The following is a 19,324-nucleotide window of genomic DNA, read 5'->3' as shown; positions in this document are numbered from 1 at the left end:
AGTAAGGGGTGCTGGCCCAGACGTTGTTCTCCTGAATGAGACTGAGCTTGGATGCTCTCTCTTTCCTGCAGGTCTTGGAGCGTTCCCGGGATGTGGTTGATGAAGTGAGTGTTTCTCTCAGGCTTTGGGACACTTTTGGCGACCATCACAAAGACAGGCGGTTTGCATATGGCAGGTAAACCCAGACTGGTGCGGTGCAGTTGAGCTTGAGTACAATTTCCTTTCCAAAATCCACAGCTGCTTCATGGATCAACAACAACCACATCATATGGCCTTGACATGTGTTGGGTTCTGCACTGTGTCTAAGAAAAGAAAAAGAACTCCCAAAACAGTGCTATTTCCTGTTGTCAAGAAAAGCAGTCTGCCTTGCCACTAGGTTCCTCCCAGGAATTACTTTACTTCAAACAACCAGGGCCTTAAACTGGGACCTTAACTAGATGAGGATTCTCCTGGGCCTTCAGCCATGGGCTGCTTTGATTGCTGTTTTCCTGAATGATGCTTTATTTGCCTTCTGTTAAAGTGTTTTAAGTTATTTTAGCACTTGGCCACCCCACTTCTGAAGGTCTCTTCGGTCTTTTCATGACCACATTTGCGGAGTCGGGTGTTATTTGCTCTGGGCTTTGTTATCTGAAAAGTCTATTACTTTTATTTGAAGGTCATTTTTAAAAACAAAGAACAATACCTCTGAAGGCATATTTCCTAAATGAACTGACACACTCATATCTATTTTTCATTAAAAAAAGAAAAAGATGACGAAGGGAAAGTCCAGTAAAGGGAAAATTAATCTAGAAGCATTAATATGAATAGGAATATGGTCCGAGTGCCTTAAAATACTTGGAACTTCTCGTCACCATAACTGCAACCTAGTCTCCGTGACTCCAACTCACTCAAAGTCTCTCTCAGGGACTGTGTTATCGCTCTTAAATTCCAGATAAATTTTCTTATCCCTGAATTGTAAATCAACACATTGCATTTTAAGTTTAGAATTTAGGTCTCGTGGTTCAGTGGTCCCTGGTTAACAACATCAAACATCATGTTACCTCACAGGATTGGATTAGTTAGCTACTCCAAACACATTAGTTACGCCTTGGTATTGAGATAAGCATTTCTGAAAAGGACCTCTATTTCTTCAGGCCAGTAGCTCTCTTCAGCCTCTGTGCAGACTTTTGTTGGCACTTAGCCATGTGGTCTCAAATACTGAATAAACGGCTGAAAGGGTTTGCCCTCGTCCTGAGAAGTAGTTCATACACTGAAAGAATCTGTGGTTTAGACCAGTTTGTTCAAGGGGCCTCAGAGAGGCCTACGGAAGGCAAACATTGATATTAATGCATAAGAACAAGGACTTTTGAACATAATAGTCGGCATCATAGATACTTTTCTTCTCCTGAATTTCCTGCTTTGTTGTTTTTTTTCTTTCCATTTCTTGATTCTTATCTTAGTTGCCATGTTGGTTTTTTCTTTTGTCCAATTATTCCACAAACATGGAAAAAAGTAAGGACTACGCTTGTAAGTACTACGCAGTCACATTTGTAGTATCTATGGTTTTAAGGAAGTATAATAAAATGATGACTTTAAGCCAAGTAAGGGTAGACACAATAGATTTCAAAGGACTATTTTTACCCCCACTTCTAAAAAGGTGTGAAAACGATGGGCTGAAATATGATTTTACTGAGACATTGGGTTTAGCTTCTTCTATAGGCTGTTTCAACAGCTCAGAGGTTTGTTGCCACTTGAAATCTGTGCATTTGAAATAAGGAACTTTAACTTGGACTCACAATGTAAAACTTGTATTGCAGTAATGTAAGGGCTGCTTCACTGTCATATGAGATTCCTGCTTAGGGCTGATTTAATGGCACAGTGGCCTTCATAGATCTAATATTGACAGGCATGTACCTTGGGCCACGTCCAGCTCGCTGATGTAACTGGAGTCATTTTCTGTGTCGTGCCTGTGCTTGTTCACCAACAAAAATAAGCTGCTCTTTCATGTGATTCCATCAGTTCAAAGTGCATTGTTCTGCTCCCTTGTCTGTAGTGTTTGGTTCTATCAACTGTAACCAGTTCCCCCCTTTGATGGAAACAGGACATGTTTTCCAAGCCAAGTTTGATTGTCGGAGTGACACAGAGGGGCTTCAGGAAACACTCCCATGTTTCTGGCCCAGCTCTCCGTGGGCCTCCCTTTATATGCATGTTTGTACCTTGTACTTCCTCTGTGTTTTCCAGTTCTCCACAGCCTCCAGGCGTCCTGCCACAGACCCCACCACTGGTAAAGAACAAAAACCAGAACTATTCTGTCTTGGACGCCAGCGTCTTTCTATAAACACTAAATATGTAATACCTTATTAATGTAGCACCAAACAATTAACATTTTGTGGAAAAGTCCAATAGTAATAGGAGTTTCTTTTATTCAGGACTGGACTCTGACTACAGCATTTCATTGCTCTGTGAAAGCTGTTTAATTTTTTTATGACTTCCATTTTTACCTTCATATAATTTGTAAAGGAGAAAAATCCTAATTATAGTTTCTGACAATCAGTTCGGTTTACAAACCTGTTTTTTGACTGATGTTTTTGCTATACTTGGTGTGAATTACAAGTCAGTAGCATGTGATGTGTTCCTTACACTTGGAAATGTACTTTGGAACCTTTTTGAAATAATTTGTTTGATTCTTGTGACGACAGTGAGAAACACCATATTCATACCAAGACGCCTTAGACCTCACCTTCAGTTTCCTCTGCTTCTTAGCTAGTTAATAATTTTCCCACTCAAACATTCTTTGGCATGGACAAGCTCTGGTGTGCAGAGTGGATCCTGTAGGCCAAGGGGGTGTCAGTCTGCTAATTCAAATTTGCAATTTTCCTAGCGTGGTAATAACTATAACCTGAATGTTGTCATTATTCTCTTCATGATTTTAAAGTCAATTATCCAACCCCTTTTTTTCAGCTAACTAGAATAGTATCTCTCTGATCTATCAAAGGTCTATAATGGGTCAGTCAAAATATTAAGTGCTTTGTCAACATTACTTTCGTTAAGCCTTTCAGGAACCCGAGGCGGCAGAGATTATCCCCACGCTGCCATTGAGTATGGTTGTGTTGTTTTACCACCTACCATAACTTGCCCAATAGTGAGCTTCAGAGGCAGATTCAAACCCAGCTCTACCTGACTCCTGGCTCCCACTCTTTCTAGTATACCAGGATTCCTCAACCTCATTTTAAACATTATGCAACTGAAAACCACCCCACATTGATGAGCTGGCTGTCTGTTTGCTATATATGTGTGCAAAGGCTAAGAACTAGAAGAGATTTCAAAGGGTCATCTGGTGGACCCCTTTTAACTTCAGGAAGGGAAATTCTCCATCCAAGAAAAAGTATTGATGGCAGTCCTTCTATTCAATGAAGATGAAAGGTAGCAGAGTAGCCTCAGCGTCCTCACACAACACATTTCAAATCTGTCAAACTGTTTCTTGTCTGGAGCGAATGAATGACTTCAACTCTATTGTGGCCTTTCTTTCCACCACCTACTTTCTATCCACTTTTGCATGAACTTTTGAAGCTCTTTTCTGAATGTTTTAAAATGTCAAGAACGAAACTGTACATAGTAATCGTGACTGTGATCAGCTGCTCTTTTTTTGGCAAGAACAGAGACTCTTGTTAAAGGGATATCACTCAACTCAAAGTTTTTCCCTGGAACTATTATAAGAATGAAATGTTCATGCTTAGGTACCTGGCACCGAAAATATAGGCAAATAGGAGGGGCTCTGCCTTCAGTATGACATCCGGGCCCCTCTACTCTTCTCCTATGGTCACACCACACGTAAACAACTATAAATTACATTGTTTCCTTTCCTTGAAAACCTCCATCATTGATCCATCTCAGGGTCAGATAACCTTCAAACACTTAATAAAGCCTTTAAACACTTAATAAAGTGCCGCAGGTAGTGGTGATAACAGCAGCTACCACTTCCTCAGGGCTCTTATGAGCCAGGCCTGGGCTAGGTGCTCTGTGAATCTTGTCCCATTTGATTCCTGTGATGACCCTGCAAAGTAGGCATATTTCACAGTTGAACAAACAGGCACAGGAAGGGGCCAAGGTCAGACAGCTAGGAGAGAATGGAAATGAAGTTTTCCCTTTAGTTTTGTCTGCCTACAAAGCCTCTCTTTTCCCTTTCACCAGTGATGATTGATGACAAACTTAGTTTAAATTTATTCCTGGTGCAGGGTAATTCGTATGCTGTTCTTTGTGGGCAGTGAAAACTAGCATTCACCACCTATCACTCTGATGTTCCATTGTTTCTCTTAAGTTTTTAATACACAGCAAATAATCCGTTGTATGTATCTATAAGTAGTGAAACATGAATCCTCTCTCTTTCAATAAAAATGATACATTCAAGCGAACTTCCTGACATTTTGTGGGAATCTTGAGTACAGTTGGCCCTCCATATCTGCAGGCTCCACATCTGCACATTCAACCAAGCGCAGACCAAAAACACTTTTTTTAAAAATGTACATGGTTTTGCTGATGTGTACTGTGTAGTTAAGCCTACGATGGTTGCATCTGTACTGAACATGTACAGACTTTTTCCCCTGTCGTCATTCCCTAAACAATACAGTATGATGACTATTTATAAGTATTTACATTGTGTTAGGTATTATAACTAATCTCCAGATGATTTAAAGTGTACAGAAGAATGTGTGTAGGATACATGCAAATATTACACCATTTTACATAAGGAACTTGAGCAGCCTCAGATTTTAGTATCCATGGGGGTCCTGGAACCAGTTCTCCGTGGATAGCAAGGGATAGCTGTATTTTGTATGGTATGTTTTCTACCGAAAATTTAATGTGAGCATGCGGAACTACTGTACTTACCCTTACACCCTACAGTTTCTGGGCATATTTTCAGTCTAGTTAGAATCCATTTATTATATAAATTATTCTTATACCCTGAGTTTTCTCAAATGTTGTTAGCTCATGTACAGTACATGTTTTAAACGATAACATTAATCAGAGCTGTGGTTTCTGTGTGTCTATTTAGATAAGACAGGTCTAGTTTCACATTGAAGGCACATGTAATCAGATACAACATGAATAGGTCCCATTTTGAATGCTTGGTTGAGGCCCTTTAAAAAATTCAGGACTATGGGTGACCAGTGTTTTTGTCTTTGTCCGGGATTGGCTGTGCTTGTGGTTAATGGCGAGGGGAAAGCCAGAAACAACTAATGCGTCTAGATACAGTGTTTTGAAGTAGCTCTTATTGTTCAGGATACGTTTTAAATCCTGAGCCAGAAGTAACATTCTAATGATTATTTCAGCATGGCAAAAAGCCTGGTGGGCAGAGAAACTTATCACGGGGAGGTGGACCAGGGCCAGGACTAGGGTGAGGTGAATACATGTAAAGAATTCACCTTGGGAATAAAATAGAAATAATAATAATTTTTAAAAGATGGGATCACTATTCCTGATTTTTCATTTCTGCCTCAGGCTCAGTATAGCACTGTTACTGTTCCCGACTTTATTTAAAATTTTGGTGTTTTGTTCATCATGGATTATTTTTTTTCATTTTAATTTTGTTTTTGTTTTTCTAAAATATATTTTTCACGTGTATTACTGAGTTTTTTGACACCTCTTTAAATTTAGCACCTGAGGCAAGTGCTTACTCTCTTCACCCAAGACCTGACCATGACGGGGGGTTTTATAAATGGATAGCAAGGGAGCAAAGGGAGGAAATTTAGCAATGCATGTACTTTATGGAAAGTGATCCAAACCACATTGGTAAATATGTGGTACAAAGGGATCTAGGAAAATTCTTGCAACTTATGTGTTAAAGATATTTTGTTCTCTGTACTGCTATGGCAGAAAGGACTAAGACTTGCCCAGGTTACAGAAAACAGTAGAAAGACATAAGAAAAGCAGCTAGTTGGACCAAGGGACAGGAATAGTTATTCCCTAAGAGGTTAGACTGAAACTGCTAGTACTCCTATGTGAATATGCCTAAGCACACTGGCTATTGTGATGTCAGAGCTCTAGAGAGAGGTGAATCGGCAAAATTTAGCCAATTTAGAAAACAGGCTGTTCTCAGGCCATGCTTTGGTAAACACTGCCATGGAATTATCGTGATGCTTTTTATGGAACCTCAGCCAAAAGGGAGGAACCTCTTGAAGATTAGAGAAAGAGCTTTTGAGTGAAGGGAACCAGGAACAGCAGAACACAAACTGTGTGATTCCATTTCTAGAAAATTCTTTTAAAATGCACCTTGATCTATAGTGACCAAAAGTACGTAGGTCACTGGTTGCCTGGGAGAGAGGAGGGAGGGAGGGATGAATTATAAAAGGACACAAGCAAACTTTGGGAGGATGGAAATATCTATTGTCTTGATTGGGATGATGATATCGGGGGTGCATATGTATATCAAAACTAATCAAATTGAGCACTAAGTATGCAAAGTTAAGCGTATTTCAATTGTATCTCAATAAAGTATTTTTACATAGACATATTTTTATGGCAACAAAAGTGGTCTATGACAGTGAGAAAATTTGCATGGTAGAAAATATATGTTTTAATTAAAGAATTTAAAGTTAGTTATCACTGAAAACATAAATCATTTGTGTGAACTTAGGTGAAAAAATGGGACCCAATTCTTAATAGCAGAATATGGGAAATGGGAGGGTTCTAGAATCTCAAAACTAATGATAGGACACTATCAAATTGTCCCAGACTCTGGGATTCCTTTTCCCAGAGATGGAACCGTCAGATGTGGGCATCATCATCTGACCAAGTGTCCTACATCTTTGGCTGTGGTCGTGTTTGTATCTTTTTCTAAGGAGGTACATTTGACAACCTACCCTGTGATAGCCAAACAGACAACACCACATTCCGTGAAAGTTTTCAATGTCCCCATCAGAGAGTAACAATTTTGTTTTCCATAGTGGATTTTCTCTGGAACTAGAAAATGCAATGGTAACCTCCGGGCGTTAACCTACATAAATGACCTCCTCCCTTTGGTCCCCAGTCACTGTAGCTGGGAATTGGGTGCAGAGCGGCGTGATCAGGATGTTGCCTCACTGGGTTGGGCCGCTACACGAGGGTATGAGGCTCTGCTGTTGTTCGTTTCTCTGACTGAGTGCCCGCCTGCCTTTCCAGCCCCATCTCTTGCTCCAGTCATAGGAAGATGTTTGTAGGTCCCTGTTCTCTGTAGCTTCTAGGCCACAAACTTGCTTCACATCCATATAGAAATTACACCATTAGCCCACCTTTTCTTTACCTACTTAATTACCTCTAATATTCTAAGAACTTAGAACGGGGGGGTCACAAACTCCCAGAAGCCTCTTCATACTCTTTGCACCCTCCCTGTCACCTTCAGAATCCAGGTGAAGTGTCTCTCCTCTATGATCCCATAGAATGAGTACCTTTGCAAATCTCTATTGCAGCCATGTTTGCATTATTTGAAAACTGCTCCTTAAGCTTCTTCTTGTCCATTCCCCTTATCCTATTATTCTTAGTATCTTTAGAACAGGATTTTTGTCTCTCTATGTCTCCAATGCCTCAGACTGGTACATAGTAGAAGCTTCATAAATGTTAGTTGAAGGAACTCATGAATCTAACAATCGATCTTATACAAGCCAGGATCTTCTAAGGCATTTACAAGGAAATATCATTATAACAAACTCCAAATTATTTCACTGGGTTGAATTTTACATTTGCACTTTTAATGTAAGAATAACAAATCAAGTGCCAACCTGAAGGTGACAAAGATGGGAAACACTGGTGCCGAAGAACCTCTCTTTAAATGAATTAGCAAATGAAAAGATAAGCTGTGAAGCCAGGAGAAAAAGAAGGGAGGCAAAATCAGCCACAACCCCAAAACTTCTTTTCCTCCAAATATTTGGATTTGTAAATTTTCTTGCAATGCATTATTTGAGTGAGTATTCTTAAACAGAGTATTATTTGTATTAAGAATAACACTTTTCCAACTATAGATTGTTTCTTCTCTGGGTATCACTTCCAAGATTTTTATAAGAATCATTTAAAAAAATAATCACATATATAAATTTGTGTATATATATAAATCCATTTGCTCATAGTTGAGGGCATTAAGTGAACAAATGAAGGTGGATTATTACTCTTTTGTGCTCATCCAAAATAAATAAACAAACATAAATACACTAGAGTAAATGCATATAAATAATTCACAAAATTAGAAGTGGCGGAAATTTATGGATTCTATACTAAAGCATTTAAGCATAGGATTACAGTGATCCAGATCATCTAAAACACAGAAAATATATCTGTGCCACCCTCATTGCTTTTAGACTTTGAGTCTGCAGACATATTTGCATCTATATTTTTTATCCTCCAATATCTGTAAGACTTTTTTATTTGCTAATCAGTGTTAGAAATGCTGAACTAAAGATGTCAATACCAGGAACAGGGAAGAAAGAATTGCTCAGGGTCAGCACTTGAGCATCACTGTTGACTCCTCTTGGTCATCGCCCCCACCTGGACCATCAGCAAATCCTGTCTGGTCGGCCTTCCACTTACATATAGAATGCAGCCCCTTCTTACTGTCTGCTCCCAGGCCAAAGTCACCACCGTCTCTCTCTGGATTATTACATTTTAACAGGTCCCCTCCTTCTGCTTTACCCCACATGACCACCCTCTCCCCACCACCAATTAGTCAGTTCTCATTATAGCCGTGGGGGGATCCTGCTAAAACATAAATTACATCATGTTGTTGTGCTTCAAAACCCCGAATGGTCTATCAGTTCACTCAGAGTAAGAGCCAGACACCCCTGAGACCCCCCCGGACCTAGCCCTGGCCCAGCGTTGCCTCTACTAACATTAGCTCCAACCGGTTGCTCCCCTTACCTCAGGGAAACATCCCAGGCACGCTACTGCCTCAGGGTCTTTGCACTAACTGTTCCCTTTTCCACTGTATTCTCCCCCAAGATATCAGCAAGTTAGCTCCCTCACTTCCTTTAGGTCTTTCATCACTTTCTCAGTAAGGCCCTCCATGGCCACATTTCAACAGCAACTTCTGCTCTCCAATATTTCTACCCCCTTTCCTGCTTTATTTCCTGTTTAGCACTTGTCACTACCTAGTATGCTATATATTTTACATATTTTTCTTGCTTATTGTCTGTTTACCTCTGGAATATCAGAAGATGAAATAAGCACGATGAGGACAGCAATTTGTGTCTTTAACTAATTGCTGTACCCCCAATGTCTAGAAAAGTACCTGATACACAGTAAGTCGTCAGTTAATATTTCTGGAAGAAATGATCAAATGATTGCTTACTGACACTGGATAAGGGACTTAGCAAGTCCTTGTACCTTTATCGATTCAAATAGGATTGCTGAGAGGCCTGAGTTAAACTCCCTTTCTTATTGTGGTAGAATGATCTTGCTGGTTTTTCAGTTTCATTTCAGAAGAGTCAGGGAGGTTAATTCCAGAGAGCTCCCATCTGACACTCTAACTGACAGAGTCTTCCTTACATTTACAAGTAGTCTAGCTCTCAGGGGAAAACAGGAACAGTGTAGGAAGGAAGTTCCTCAGTCATTTAGCTTCAGGGAAAGCCAAAGAGAAATGAGGAGAGGTGGAGGAAGGAGGGAATTTATTACCACAATTTCACCTTCTGCTGTTAAGTAAGCCTTCTTTATGTCAATGCTTCCTGCTTCCATTGACCAGGAATGAAATGAGATTGCTGATGCTATGTCTTCTAACAAATTACTTGTGCTTCACCCAATTTCACATGCATTTAAATTTTTCGAATGATTGTGTGAGGTGTACAAATATACTAACAGGAAAGTAGATTGCTAAGTATAGAAAACAGAACACTAAGTGAAAAATAGCTGGTTTCTATTGGATGATAACCAACAACCTTCTAGGGTAGGGCCATTGTCCCATTATATTTGTACTATGACGGTAAGGCCAACCATTTTTAAGACTCGAATATTATCTATCTTAGGGTTTGGTGGCATTGGTGGGGTGTGGCTATGGCTTTCCTGCACTTAAGAGCATTCATTGCTTTGGTCCCATTTGGGGAGGGTGGGGGAAGGCTGATGTAAAATGTTGCTTCCTACTAAACATGCAGTTACGGGCTTGGAAGAAATAGTTGCGCATGCTAATCACTCCCAAATCTGGATATATTTCAGGGTGTTTTCACAGTTTTCCCCACATAACATCTGTACTTAAGAAGCCTCACTGCTATTGGTAAAGTATTGACTTGATTTGTCTGCTCACATTCAGGGCACTGCATGGTACCGCCCTGCTCGCCCCAGACCCCTGCCAGGCACTGCCCTTCAGGCCTCTCCATCTTCCATGAGTATGAGCTTACACAGCCATTCCTCCCCAGGTGGTTGTGTTCACCATCACTGACCACTCCCTCTGCATCTCATACACACCGGGCTGCTCCCCTACTAAAAATTTCCAAAGCCACGTTACACATCTCTTTCCTCTGCCATGCTCCCAGCTGTTTTGTGCTGTTTTGATCTGTCTGTTTGCATAGCACTGTCACACTATGTGCATGAAAGGTGTGTTGTTGACATGAATAGTTTTGAAAATGTTTCTGTAAAGAGCCTACCTTGGTTATCAGCGGGGAAAAGGAAGCTTGAAGCCCCAAAGGTGGAGGTCAGGGACTTCATGAAACTTCACCATACGGGGATTTACATACGTTGGCAAAGAAAAGAAACCCATTAAAATGTGATTGTGATCTCTACCCATATGAAGGATATGGGAGTCTCTAGTAAAAAAAAAAAAAAAGAAAAAGAAATGATAATAGGTGGTAGTGACATATAAAGAGGTGGAATCCAATCATAGAACAAAAGACCTAAAATTTGTTTAAAAAGGACGTACTTCCAAGCAAGAGTCAATTCAGTGTAATTGTTAGCTTATACCTGGTCACCAAGTGTTCATCAGCGAGACACCCAATCAGAACAGGTACACTGGAGACGAGCATTTGGCTGTCCCACTCACAGCTCTTGGGAGGACTGGATGGAAGCTACTGGCCTTCACATTGCCCATCACATTGGTTTGATCTTAGATAAAGGAGAATTTAGGATTTTTTTTTTTCCGCTTAACCAGATAAGAAAACCTAAGGCCCACAGCTCCTTAGCTGGACAATGGTGACAAAATAGATGGGACTAAAAAAGGGAAGACAAACTAAGTAGACAGCACCTTTGTGATAGGAAAGAACTTAGAGAACTCATTATTAATAACCAAATTTTGATATTGATTATCTACCTTTTGTCAACCACTTCTTCAAAAGATGAATTTGGTATTTCAGATTGGAAAACAGTTTAGCTCTTGGTTGCTTCTCTGATCTTTTCCACCAAGTTTGCTATATTTGATTGTAAACATTATAAAGACAGGCCTTGAGAACATGTGTGGCATTTGCTGTTTAAAATTTAACTTAGGCTAAGATATGTGTATAAGATACACTTTTTTCAGATTTTTTTCCTTTAATCCTCCAACAAGAATTGGTCCCAACTTTGCATGCACTCCTTAGGTTATCCAAATATCTATGCCAATTTTTTTACATGCTATCTTTGGCCAGTGTTCTCCTCGAAAGATAACTGGGGAAAAAATGTGTTTTTTTGTTTGTTTAATATCTGAAGAAAAACTGATACAACTGAGATTGGTTTTATCAGCTCAAGCTGTTTGGGATTACTAGGTCTCTCTAATCCCCTTCCCACCTCCTACCTCTCCATGAAATGGGAGATTCACAATTGTTTCAACACATAGACTTGCTTTGGATTGTTTTTTACTTCACTAATCAAAACATTATTTCATGGGCACTATTTGATGTGTTAGTACCCTAGTGAAACTTTTATATTGCTATTTCTCCTAGGAACCAGAAATCTCATTTTCTCCAAAAAATAAACATTCAGAGGCAAGCAACTAAGACTACACACTCTTAAATCCTTTGTAATCCAAACCTCTTCCTATCCCTTCTTAACATTCAAGTTCTGGAGTTCAGAGTTTTGTCTATTCCATGCTTTGTCTCTGCATTCTCAAATTCATGGGCTTTCTACTCCAAATAGCTGTAGGACTCCATTTAAATCCTATCAAATTCTTTTTACAGCTGAAATAGGAACACTGAGGTCACTACTAACCCTACTGCCTAATCTGTGAGAATGTCCTCATCACACCTCCCCCTCCCAATTATTTTTAAACTCATCTCTTCAAAGTGAAAAAAGCACAACAAAACAAACTGTAGCAGAGCCACAGAAGTAAAAATGCTAGAAGTTCCTTTTTGCCTTTTTATCTTTTGTAGGAATGGCATTTTTAAACATGAGCTTTTGTCAGACATTGAACAGTCTCCACACGGGAATGAATGTTTTGATTAAAAGTTATTTAATATCTCTAGTTCCTTGGAATTCTGCCTAAAGCTGGAGATATTCTTAGCTGCAGGTTTGGTGCCTTCTTTGACCAGATAGAAAAATAGCTCAAAATCTACAGGGAGTAAATGGCATTCTCAAAAAAGTTACTTGATTCTATAGGTGTTTGTGTCACAGAAGATACTGATGTGTTGAGAATTAGGAATTAGACAAGAATGTTGAGATGAGGAAGAACATGGTAAAGCAGCATCTTTCTATGTCCCTATTACTACATCCATTTTCTCTCAGCGTTGGGTTAAAATCAGGTTACAGGTTCTACATTCAGGTAGAACATCCAGGTTCTACACTCAGGCCTAAAGGATAGGATTCTGTATCATCTGTACACAATGTTTTCTTTTTCTTTTTAATTTTTTTTTTTTTTTTTAAGGAGGGCGCAGCTCACAGTTGCCCATGGGGGGATTGAACCTGAAACCTTGGTGTTATTAGCACCGTGCTCTAACCAACTGAGCTAACCAGCCACCCCCAACAATGTTTTCTTAACTTGCACTTATATTTAGATCAACAAGGGTTGAATCAAAGATATTTAAGCAAATATGATATTTTTAACGCTTTCGATGTAGCACCTAAATGGGGACAGATTCTCATAGCACCTAAATGTGCATTAAGATTAAAGAATAATTTTATTCCAAGGATACAGATAGAATTTTGCCTCAGTAAGTTATGTTAGTTTCAGAGGTAGTACAATCTCTTCTCTTTAACTATCATTCTTTTGAGACAAAATATTTACAAAGCACTGAATTATTTTTCTAGCTTTCCAACAGCATTTCATACACTGAGATATTGATGCAACATAGTTAGAAGCTGGGTCTTCCGGTCCTGTATTGTGCGATGGCATTGTGCTACTATCATCAGGAGATTCCATTTTTTCCAACCCCCCAAGGTCCTGTCTGTACTTGTTTACAGGTCATCTGGAGAGTAACTAGTATGTGTTCAGTGGCAGGAGTGTTATCATGGTAACCTTGGCAACTGAGCTAGCTCTAATTTCAAAACATCACATGCTGTATTATAAAATTAGATAACGGAATTGACATTTAGCTACATGTCTGTCATATAAATTAAGCTCTAAGAATGATTTCCTTTATAGCCGTGTGCCTTAATATGGAAATAGAAGGCACAAATTAGAACAATTTTATACAAATACATAATATTCCACTTTTAGGTGCTGAATACATTTCTTTAGTTATTTCTCTATAATATCGAACCTAGATATTGCCCTATTATTCTCACTGTGCCAAAATTCACGGTGGCTTTATTTTATGATCAGGACAAAGCTTACAGCAGAGCTGCATCAGATATCCTATATAAATAGGATTATGAATAATAGAAAACTCAGCTCCTAAAAAATGTAAAATTCAAAGCATTCTTGGCTTTACTGGGTACTGTTATTTATGCTGATTAGAAGTAAAGACTGTGCACAGAATATTCTACTAACTAAATCGGAATTGCAAAGACATGCTTCCCTTTCATTTATATATTTGTGCATATCTTTACACATATTATATTTTTATATTTTCCAGTGTCCAAGAATCTTTGCTAATATCTTTATTTCAAGGACATTCTCAACATGCAGACTAGTCCATTCATCTACTTTGAGTCCTAGGTCCTCCTTTTATGATTTGTAAATATTTTAATCTCATGATTTTCCCCTCTATTGGCTGTGGTCTGATATATATATATAAATTTAAAGACTCAACTTGTGAATTACATTTAATGTAAGCACCCTGCAGTTTTCTGCATTGCAAATGATTATTTTTAGAAATTTTATGGTTGCCTGGATATATTTGTTTGTCTTCATTGATATGTAGGGGAAAAGCTCATTAATGATTTAAAAAGAAAGTGTTTTGATTCATCGACTTGATTCTTCTCATTACATAAACAATAAAGGCAATAAATTAACATCTAATAAAATCGTAAGAGTTTATTTCTGAATTTAACTGCAAGATAGTCTTGACTCCTTGGGCATAACTTTTCCTATTCTTTATACTCTTCTGCCTCAATGTTTCAAAGTCATCATTCAGCATATTTTAACCTAGAAGCATGGTTGATAATTCTGATTGAAGATACCATTTAGCAGCTATCTGTCAAACACCATAATTGAACAACTGTTTTGTAAAACAGTACTTTGGCTTCTGGAATGGTAAGTTATGATACAAAAATGGAAGATCTTTATGTCAAAATTGACTATAAAGCAATTTTTATTTTCCCCATATACCTGCCATGTGTCATCAATAACATTCAAGAAATCTGCTTCCAACATTTTTTCATCTAATTAGCCACCCATATAATTCTTGCTAGTTTTATGTTAAATTGTACCTTCTTGCCTTATACCTAGTAAAGAGTCAAAATTCCTGCAAATTCAGAAACAGATAAGTGGTTGTGCTCTCTACATGTGCGCTTAAGTGGGAAGAAGGGTAGAAATCCTTCTGTGTATTTGCCGACCTTGTACAGCAAATACCTGTCACATTTTCAGTAATGTTGAAACTGTTTACTTTATCTCATTGGGTTGAGTCATCATCACCTTTATGTTTAAACTGGTAAAAGACAGTTTGTATTATTTTCTTTTATCTTGGAACTATTTCTCGTGATGAACAGAAATAGTTCAGCATGTTGTGGTTCCAGGACTGAGTCAAGTTTGGGTAACCATCTATCCTGTAAAATAGCTCCATTGGAAACTTTTCAATGCAGAGGCATTCTGCAGTGCAATATGGAAATGAACTCAAGCTGTGTTGGTGCTGGAATGTGGGAACTTATCAGGCTGTTTGCATGACTCTGAGATGTACTTTCATATCTAGGCTTTTTTTTTTTTAATGGTGACATGATAATTGGCATTAGACGGATGGGAGAGGGGAGGAACTATAATGATAAAAAAGATTAAAAGGTATTATAGCTTTTTCTGTGATTTCCTTTTAGGTCTGATGTCGTGGTCCTCTGTTTTTCAATTGCTAATCCCAATTCCCTAAATCATGTGAAAACCATGTGGTATCAAGAAATCAAGCACTTTTGCCCGCGCACACCTGTTGTCCTAGTTGGCTGCCAGCTCGATCTCCGCTATGCTGATCTCGAAGCTGTTAATCGAGCCAGACGCCCTTTAGCAAGGTAAGCCAAGGGACTCAGTGTTTCGCTGTGCTGGCCAAATTAAAATTTAGAGATAGCAGATGTCTCTGTAGCCTAGAGTTCTGTTCTGCAATGGTCCTGGGACCCCATCAACCTGCCATACGTTTTCCGTTACCTTATTCATCATGAGGGGCCACGTCCTGAACGCTTCTCATGCTCTCCATCACCTCTGAGGTAGGGACCCATTTTTCTAAATGGTTGACCAGTGCTTGAAGTGAATTCTCTAACTGTGACATGGTGTGTAGAAAAGTGCTTTGAAACTTATAAAATATTAGACAAAACATTAGCGACTCATCTTGAAATTATGATTGTTATAATAAAGTTAACTCACATTCAGTATGATCAGCCACAATATTTGGCCCTAGGAACATCAGAGTCCTACAAACACGCATATCCAAGTGTTTTTAATCTTCTCATTTTCCTCAATCCAATGTCTGAGAGTATTTCATTCCCAAAATGACAATGTCCAACTTTAAAAAAATCATATGGATCTATAGTTGCAAAACAACACCATTGTTTTATAAATGTCTCTAGTTGTTATATTTTTAAAGGGTCACAAGTTTAAAACTCAACTCAAAGGAGGATGTTTTTTCACCCTGTATAAAATGTGGATACCGATTGGGGGAGGGGGAGTAAAAGTTTTAAAAACCTATGCTCCCTCAGTAGTCCCTCAAAATAATGTTATATATGTTTAGCTACATGTTTTGCTGAGAAGCATGCTGTTGTTGATACCTTCCTTCAATGTTTGCTCTAGGCTTGGTGCAGAATTTTACAACTTTTTATACTCTCACAGCACAAGCAAATGGTACTTTGTTTAGACAATTTACGAGATCCTAGGTACGTTTTGGATACATTTTCTGGAAACATTTCATGCTCAGTTTTCATGATCTTTCTAGCCTTAAATGTGAATGAGAGACCAGCCTGGGCCTCAGAGCTTTCTGTATAAAAGAATAGGTTAAAATGATCAGGCCTCACCACCATAGACACGCGGGGGACTGGAGGAGAGTTACAGAGCTTTAAAGGACAGTGGAGGGGGCAGGGCCTTCTCTAGAGTGGTTCTGAGAGTTCATAAAGGATGTGGTATTTGAGCTGAGCCTTGAAAAGTTTCATCAGTTAGTGGTTTTCAAGTCAGTCCCAGGAACAAGTTGCTGCACCAAATGCCCACAGGAGCAAGCCTTGAAGTTAAACTTTCTTCCTTACATTTCCTTTCCACCTTTGTAATACTCCGCAGTTTTTCCTCTTTTCATCCAGGTCTTCAAATCTGAATTCTATCCAGTGTTATTTCTCCTAAGACCAGTGCCTGTCACACACATTACCTTTGGTCTTAAAAACCAAACACTTACTTAGGAAGATCAGTTCCTGAGAGTATGTTTTCGAATCAAATATGTGTTTGTGAAGAGGGTAACAGCAGAGCACATCTTATGTGTGTTCAGGAATCTTGCCGTGTCTTTACCCTAGTTATGTTATAATCACAGCACTATGCAGCTTATATTACTTCCAAAGGTTTGGCCTCCTTGGGTTTGATTAGATTGTAAATGGGCCTTTTGTGCCAGCGTCAAGGATGTAGACTTCATTCCATGAGCTTTGTGGAACCAGAGGACATTTCCTTTTTTTAAGAATTGTGGTTAAGTCACACTTATGTTATATAATGATTTTTCATGCAGCAGTGACAACTGTGAGCTAAAATGTGGACATTCTGAAGAAAGACCCATTAAGGGGCTAATGCACTAGTCCAAACAAAAGATGATGAGTTTTTGATTGAAGACAGTGAAAGAAAAGAGAAGGGGAAAGACACGAAAGAAGATTCACAAATCTAATAAAGGAGGTTTATTGAGTTGTTCAATGTGCACCATTTAGCTGGCCTAGACTAGGGAGTTCTAGACTCGAAACAGCTAAATAGAGGTCTCTCAGCAAGTTGCAAATGTGACCTTAGGCAAACCCTTTAAATTCTCTACCTCAGTTTCTTCAGAACGTAGAACAAAAATAACACCCATAGGGTTGTTGGGAGGTTCAAATGAGAAAACGAACATGGATTCACTTTAAAGTTATAAAGCAAAATTTAAGCATAAGATGAAAAAGAAGGTAATGATGGTGGCAGTATTGATGATAAGAGCTAACACGCCCCAGGCATAGTGGGTCAGGTACTGTGCTAAGCATATCATCACATTTAAACCTCCCAACAGTCCTTTAAGATGTAGGTACTCATTATTGCTATTCCTCTTTCACAGATGTAAAAACAGAGACTTGAAGAGGTTAAGTAACTTGCCCAGGTCAAAAAGCTAGTAAACGGCTGATGTTTGTGGTTACTACTGAAAGCATTTATTTTTTCTGTAGTCATAAGTCCTTTATATTTGAAAGACTTGAGGTTGGTAGGAGATTTTTCAAGAGCCTTATTAAAAACCTGAATAGGATTTTGAATGTATAATCCAATTAGGTACTTAGGTAGACCCCGGTTACTATTGTTTTCCCTAAAATAAGGCTGATCATAATTTTTTAAATATCTTCTTTCAGGCCCATAAAGAGAGGGGATATCCTGCCGCCTGAAAAAGGCCGTGAGGTTGCAAAGGAACTTGGCATCCCGTACTATGAAACAAGCGTATTTGACCAGTTTGGAGTCAAGGATGTGTTTGACAATGCAATCCGAGCAGCACTGATTGCCCGCCGGCACCTGCAGTTCTGGAAATCTCACTTAAAAAAAGTTCAGAAACCTTTGCTTCAGGCACCATTCCTACCTCCAAAGGCCCCTCCACCGGTCATCAAAGTTCCAGAATGTCCCTCCACGGGGACAAACGAAGCTGCCTGTCTGCTGGACAATCCTCTGTGTGCCGATGTCCTGTTCATCCTTCAGGACCAGGAGCACATCTTTGCACACCGAATTTACCTCGCTACCTCTTCTTCCAAATTTTATGATCTTTTCTTATTGGAATGTGAAGAAACCCCAAATTGGAGCGAAGGCACTTGTGAGATGGAGAGGCCAAGCAGGGATTTCCAGGGGCAGGCACTGAGTGTTGACCCAGATGAGGAAAGGGAAGAGGGCACCCCAAGGACACCTCAGGCTGGTCTGTGGGAGCCCTCAAGCCAGAACCCATCCCAACAGGAGATGCTGGGGCTGGAAGCTGAGGGCTCCAGCCCAGAGATGCAGACTTTGTCAGGCTGGAGCAAAGGCTTCATTGGCATGCACAGGGAAATGCAAGTCAATCCCATCTCAAAGCGTGTGGGCCCCGTGACTGTGGTCCAGATGGACGCCTCCGTCCAGCCAGGCCCGTTCCGGACCCTGCTCCAGTTTCTTTATACCGGGCAGCTGGATGAAAAGGAAAAGGATTTGGTGGGCCTGGCTCAGATCGCGGAACTCCTGGAGATGTTCGACTTGAGGATGATGGTGGAAAATATCATGAACAAGGAAGCTTTCATGAACCAGGAGATTACAAAAGCGTTTCACGTCAGGAAGGCCAATCGGATAAAGGAGTGTCTCAGCAAGGGGACGTTCTCAGGTGAGCGGGTCTGATTGCCAAGTCGTGGATACCTTTGGTGTGTTGTGTCAAACCTTAGCAGACGTGAGCAAGGCAAAGGATAACTGCCACTAACATGTATAAGTGCTTATTTTTTCCCATTTACTTAAGTTACACATATATGCGTATTTAGTTCTCGTCAGACTTAAGGGCTAAGTATTATCTCTATTTTGCAGATGGGGAAACTGAGGGACAGACAGGTTAGGTAACGTGCACATGGCTACACAGGCGGTAGATGGGAGAGCCAGGAGTTGAACCCAGCCTTCCCCCTCAATACCATGGTATCACAGTGCTTCCAAGGCTAGGTC

At 39.6% G+C, this 19,324-nt stretch overlaps 1 protein-coding gene across 9 annotated transcripts in view; it reads left to right on the top strand.

Annotated features, from left to right (window-relative positions):
• The window catches only part of RHOBTB1 (Rho related BTB domain containing 1), a 113,425-nt gene that overhangs the window by 78,165 nt on the left and 15,936 nt on the right, over positions 1 to 19,324 (top strand). For 7 of the 9 annotated variants that reach the window (XM_019731797.3, XM_019731795.3, XM_088792034.1 and 4 more), the window contains 3 exons: positions 72 to 175; positions 15,304 to 15,489; positions 18,019 to 18,998. In XM_019731797.3, coding sequence (XP_019587356.2) covers positions 72 to 175; positions 15,304 to 15,489; positions 18,019 to 18,998 — 1,270 coding nt within the window. Of the gene's footprint in view, positions 1 to 71; positions 176 to 10,149; positions 10,208 to 15,303; positions 15,490 to 18,018; positions 18,999 to 19,324 lie in introns of all 9 variants that reach the window. The other 2 variants (XM_074339478.2, XM_074339480.2) reach the window with 2 other exon arrangements.

This window comes from Rhinolophus sinicus, chromosome 15 (assembly GCF_057876585.1).
Source record: "Rhinolophus sinicus isolate RSI-liver-muscle chromosome 15, RSI-T2T, whole genome shotgun sequence".
NCBI lineage: Eukaryota > Metazoa > Chordata > Mammalia > Chiroptera > Rhinolophidae > Rhinolophus > Rhinolophus sinicus.
This window is presented reverse-complemented; position numbering and strand designations above follow the sequence as displayed.